Source organism: Cynocephalus volans, chromosome 10 (genome assembly GCF_027409185.1).
Source record: "Cynocephalus volans isolate mCynVol1 chromosome 10, mCynVol1.pri, whole genome shotgun sequence".
NCBI lineage: Eukaryota > Metazoa > Chordata > Mammalia > Dermoptera > Cynocephalidae > Cynocephalus > Cynocephalus volans.
This window is the reverse complement of record NC_084469.1, coordinates 55,193,652-55,199,651: the sequence shown is the minus strand read 5'-3', so window position 1 is coordinate 55,199,651 and position 6,000 is coordinate 55,193,652. Positions and strand designations below refer to the sequence as shown.

General features: G+C 44.5%; 1 protein-coding gene across 1 annotated transcript in view; it reads left to right on the top strand.

Moving 5' to 3' along the window:
• The first annotated feature begins 1,233 nt into the window (after positions 1-1,233).
• ZNF529 (zinc finger protein 529) overlaps positions 1,234-6,000 on the top strand; it is a 52,219-nt gene continuing 47,452 nt past the window's right edge. The window contains exons 1-2 of the mRNA XM_063111871.1: positions 1,234-1,311; positions 2,897-2,960. Of these exons, the coding sequence (XP_062967941.1) occupies positions 2,947-2,960 (14 nt within the window). The 5' untranslated portion in view covers positions 1,234-1,311; positions 2,897-2,946. The remainder of the gene's footprint in view (positions 1,312-2,896; positions 2,961-6,000) is intronic.

The following is a 6,000-nucleotide window of genomic DNA, read 5'->3' as shown; positions in this document are numbered from 1 at the left end:
AAGGAAAACTGCATTCACGTTAATTAGAAATCCAAGCCAGGTATTTTTATGATGTATGACTAAGGTTAGTATCCTTGAGCTCTCCCTAGGAGATAAAGTCTCCAACCTTGAGGTAACATGAAGGACTTGAAGCTGACCACAGACTCTTGTGATGCTCAAGTTTCCAATCCATTACGGGGCCCTGATATTTGACTCAGATCATCTGCTGCTCCCAGATTACACCCTACCCCCTTTTCCTTCAGAACAAAGACCCTTACCTCATCTTCCTGCCTGTTCCCCTTTATAAACCCCAGAACAGGCATCAGAAGTTGGGATGATTTTAGCCTGGTCATCTCCCAGATGCTGGTTATCTGCATAAACCTTCTAATCTTTGCACCAACCTCTGGACTTCTAAGTCGTTTGTTTAATGTGAGAGGGCAAGCAGAGCCTGGTCTGGCGGTAACACCACTAAATTATGGTGACAGAAATCAGAACTATGGTTGTCTTTGTTGTAAAAATGACTGGAAAAAGACACCAGAGAACTCATGAGGCAAAACTGACAAAAATCCCCAGTCACCCTCAGGTTCACGACCATGGACGACACCCTGCGGTCCGGAACGCACAGGCCTGAGTGAAGCGAAACCTCGGCCGACCCAGGCTTCCCGTTCTCGCCTCGGCCCTCCCCGCCCGGGCTCTGGTACCCACTTCAGGCCTTCTCAGCCCGGACTTCCGGTTCCTTTTTCGGTCTCCCTCAGACCGGGTTCCGCTTTTCTCCTCGGCGCTCCCCAGCTGAGTCCGCGCTCCCCTCTTCCCTCCAGAGCCCTCCCGCGCCCGGACTGCTGGTTCTCTCGTGGGGTGCGAGTGGGGGCGATCCAGGCATCCGCTTCTGTCTTCGGCCAGCCCCTGCTCCGGCTTCCGGTTCCCTCTACCGTCCTCCCTGGGTTTCCGATTACTTCCTCGTTCCCGGCTCCTGTTCCTCGAGTTCACGTCGCTCTCAGAGGGCCACCGCCCGCTTCATCCGCGCTCGAAGGACCGCCAGCTGCACCGCCCCGCCGAGGTCAACAGCCTGCGCACCTCTCCGGGGCGCGGCGCGGATTTAGCGGCGGCCGGCGGGCTCCGCTCGAACATCTGGACATTTTCGGCCTTGGACTACGTTTCCCACAGGCCCCAGGGCGTTCGGTGAACTTCGACCTCTGGCTGCCTTTCCTGTGTTGTGGTTATTGAGCTGCACCTGGTGAGTTGAGGTAACCCAGGTCGGGCAGCTGGCAGTGAGGAGGCCCCACGTTCCCGGTGTGCAGAGGAACGATGTGAAGCCGGGACCCTCAGAGCTATGTACGCGTGAGCTGCGGACGACGATGATCGTGGGTGCTGTTGTTTATGACGGCATCACTGTGGAGTGCGTCTGTGTATGAGATGGGGGAGGGAGGGAGGTAGGGAGGGAGTGTGTGTGTGTGTGTGTGTGTGTGTGTGAGGGACGGGGTGTGTGTGTGCGTGAGGGACGGGGTGTGTGTGTGTGTGTGTGTGTGTGTGTGTGTGTGTGTGTGTGTGTGTGTGTGTGTGTGTGTGTGTGTGGGACGAGGCCCTGATGTGTGTGCCTTGACTGGTTGGACAGTGAACAGGGGACAGAGCCTATTGTGTGGCTCAGGTCTTCGTGTGTGTGTGTGGGGGGGGGGGGGTGTGTGTGTGTGGGTGTGTGTGTGTGTGTGTGTGTGTGAGGGAGGGTGTGTGACGAGGCCTTGATGTGTGTGCCTTGACTGGTTGGAGTGTGTGTGTGTGTGTGTGTGTGTGTGTGTGTGTGTGTGACGAGGCCTTGATGTGTGTGCCTTGACTGGTTGGACAGTGAATAGGGAACAGAGCCTATTGTGTGGCTCAGGTCTTCGTGTGTGTGTGTGTGTGTGTGTGTGTGTGTGTGTGTGTGTGTGACGAGCCTATTGTGTGGCTCAGATCTTCGTGTGTGTGTGTGTGTGTGTGTGTGTGTAACGAGGCCCTGACGTGTGTGCCTTGACTGGTTGGACAGTGAATAGGGGACAGAGCCTATTGTGTGGCTCAGGTCTTCGGTGACGTGGGTGTGTGACAGCACTGTTGTGACCGATCTTATGTGTGAATGAGGTGGAGTGTTAATGTTTTTGTTTTCACTGAACCTGTAGGAGTTCAGTTTTGTTTTGGGTAAAGCATCATTTCTCCAATTCTGTGATGTATATAATCTCTTCATTATTTACATATGTATATATCTCTTCCGTGAGCATATCTGTGCCTGTAAATACCCCGATGACTGTGTTAACCAGAGTCCCCCTGCAAGGAAGTGTGGTCTATGTTGTCTTCATCTGGGCACTTTGTCCCCAGGACCCAGTCTTGTTCTTAACACAAGAGCAGTGAGTGAGTGCCCACCCAGTGTCTAATTTTAGATTCCATGGTTTCTTGGAACACTTTCCCTGGATTCTCTTCTGTCCTCACATCCTGTAGACAGTTGGATCCAGCTGTAGAGAAATGGGCATTTGAGGAAAGTCATGAATTTTAGCCCTAGAATGAAAGTTCCAAGCAGGAAACTACATTCTAAGTCATGGGATGAGAATTGCATTTGCCTCCCAAACAGGCTCTTGAGAAGACATAAAGGGAGGGCACAGGTATGGGATTCCTTCTTGAGAGAACTACCCTTGGATGCCATTTACACATTTCAGAACCAAAGTATTTCCTGTGCTGTGTCCCTAAAAACTGCTGTGAACTTAGAGTCCAGGTCTAGTCATTGGTGATATATTTTTTTCTGATACGGACAAGAATGAGCAGTATTCTATTTTACCTCTTACTTCTGTCAGCATGTGTTTGTTGTGGGTGATGGGGCTTTTCTGTTTGTGAACAGTGTGTTTTTATTTAGCCAGTCCAGGATCTCATGAGTGTGTTTTATTTTTTGGTCCTATAGTTCTGCAAGAGAAGGCCCCTAAAGTGGAAGAGAGCGTTACTGCTCACTTAATGGCCAACTCAAGGTCAGTTTTTGTATTTTTTGTCAAATACGCTTTTGTTAACAGAATATAACCTATTTGCTTTCTTTTTCCTAAATTGCCCTGCCTAATTGTGACCCATCTATTTAGTTGGTCCTTAGGCCTTCCCTTCCCAATTAATAACAGGATCATAGAGATGGTTCTCCTTCTCTAGTGCCTTTCCAAATGTCCTTTTCTTTTTAGGTTACTATTCACATACCTGTGGGGTAAATCATTCAATTTCCTCATGTGCTCCTTTCTTAGCAAAGAATTCTGATGGTATAGAAACACAGCTCCTGGAGGATGTTAAAAATTTATTTTAGAGTGTCATTTGTTAAAGAAGGGACCAGTGGTTAGGTGGAATAACTCACTAAATACCTTTGATCATATTCACAGACTTGATTTCCAATCAAGCAAGGTAGGAGATGGTTTGATTGATTTCAAAGACAGAGTTGGCTTTGGGACATTTAGGAGTGGAAATGATTGGAGTCTTGGGCAAAGAAGTTTACGTAAGGAAGGGCAGGGAGTTTTTCCAGAGCATCCATGAGGAGATTTGAGAGGTGACAACCAAATCTTGTTTGAGATTTGACAGTGTGACTTTGTTTCAGACCACATATTGGTGTATATTGTGAGAGGCAGCCTGGTATAGTGGTATGTGAGTCTAAAGCAGCATAGTCTAATGCAAATATAGTGTGAGCCACTTAAGTAATTTTGAAATTTCTATTAAACACATTTTTTTTCTTTCTGTAATTTTTATTTTTTATTTCATTTATTTATTAATTTTTTAAATTTTATTTTGTCGATATACAATGTGGTTGATTATTGTGGCCCATTACCGAAACCCCCCTCCCTCCTCCCTCTCCCCCCTCCCACCCAACAATGTCCTTTCTGTATACTTCTTGTATCAACGTCAAGGAATTGTAATTGTTATGTCTCCTTCCCCCCCTACCCCCCCGCTTTTGTGTGTGTGTGTGTGTGTGTGTGTGTGTGTGTGAATTTATTTATTTATTTTTAGCTCCCACCAATAAGTGAGAACATGTGGTATTTCTCTTTCTGTGCCTGACTCGTTTCACTTAATATAATTCTCTCAAGGTCCATCCATGTTGTTGCAAATGGCAGTATTTCATTCGTTTTTATAGCTGAGTAGTATTCCATTGTGTAGATATACCACATTTTCCGTATCCACTCATCCGATGATGGACATTTGGTCTGGTTCCAACTCTTGGCTATTGTAAAGAGTGATGCGATGAACATTGGGGAACAGGTATACCTTCGACTTGATGATTTCCATTCCTCTGGGTATATTCCCAGCAGTGTGATAGCTGGGTCATATGGCAGATCTATCTGCAATTGTTTGAGGAATCTCCATACCATTTTCCATAGAGGCTGCACCATTTTGCAGTCCCACCAACAATGTATGAGAGTTCCTTTTTCTCCGCACCCTCGCCAGCATTTATCGTTCATAGTCTTTTGGATTTTAGCCATCCTAACTGGGGTGAGATGGTATCTCAGTGTGGTTTTGATTTGCATTTCCTGGATGCTGAGTGATGTTGAGCATTTTTTCATATGTCTGTTGGCCATTTGTATATCTTCCTTAGAGAAATGCCTACTTAGCTCTTTTGCCCATTTTTTAATTGGGTTGCTTGTTTTTTTCTTGTAAAGTTGTTTGAGTTCCTTGTATATTCTGGATATTAATCCTTTGTCAGATGTATATTTTGCAAATATTTTCTCCCACTCTGTTGGTTGTCTTTTAACTCTGTTAATTGTTTCTTTTGCTGTGCAGAAGCTCTTTAGTTTGATATAATCCCATTTGTTTATTTTTCCTTTGGTTGCCTGTGCTTTTGGGGTCGTATTCATGAAGTCTGTGTCCAGTCCTATTTCCTGAAGTGTTTCTCCTATGTTTTCTTTAAGAATTTTTATTGTTTCAGGGTGTATATTTAAATCCTTAATCCATTTTGAGTTGAGTTTAGTGTATGGTGAGAGGTATGGGTCTAGTTTCATTCTCCTGCATATTGATATCCATTTCTCCCAGCACCATTTGCTAAAGAGGCAGTCTCTTCCCCAGTGTATAGGCTTGGTGCCTTTGTCAAAGATCAGATGGCTGTAGGTGTCTGGGTTGATTTCTGGATTCTCTATTCTATTCCATTGATCAGTGTGTCTGTTTTTATGCCAGTACCATATTGTTTTGCTTATTATAGCTTTGTAGTATAGTTTAAAGTGAGGTAGTATTATGCCTCCAGCTTTATTTTTTTTGTTCAGCATTGCTTTGGCTATGCGTGGTCTTTTGTTATTCCATATAAATGTCTGGATAGTTCTTTCCATTTCTGAGGAAAATGTCATTGGAATTTTGATGAGGATTGCATTGAATTTGTATATCACTTTGGGTAGTATGGACATTTTCACTATGTTGATTCTTCCAATCCAAGAGCATGGGATATCTTTCCATCTTCTTGTATCCTCTCTAATTTCTCTCAGCATTGGTTTGTAGTTCTCATTATAGAGATTTTTCACATCCTTGGTTAACTCAATTCCTAAGTATTTTATTTTTTTGGTGGCTATTGTAAATGGGCAAGCTTTCTTGATTTCTCTTTCTGCATGTTCACTATTGGAGAATAGAAATGCTACTGATTTTTGAGTGTTGATTTTGTATCCTGCTACTGTGCTGAAATCCTTTATCACCTCCAAGAGTTTTTTTGTAGAGGCTTTAGGCTGTTCGATATATAGGATCATGTCATCTGCAAACAGGGACAGTTTGACTTCATCTTTTCCAATCTGGATGCCCTTTTTTTCCTTCTCTTCTCTGATTGCTCTGGCTAATACTTCCAACACTATGTTGAATACGAGTGGTGAGAGTGGGCATCCTTGTCTAGTTCCTGTTCTTAAAGGAAAAGCTTGCAGCTTTTCCCCATTCAGGATGATATTGGCAGTGGGTTTATCATATATGGCTTTAATTATGTTGAGATACTTTCCGTCTATACCTAACTTATAGAGGGTCTTTGTCATGAATGAGTGTGGAATTTAATCAAATGCTTTTTCAGCATCTATA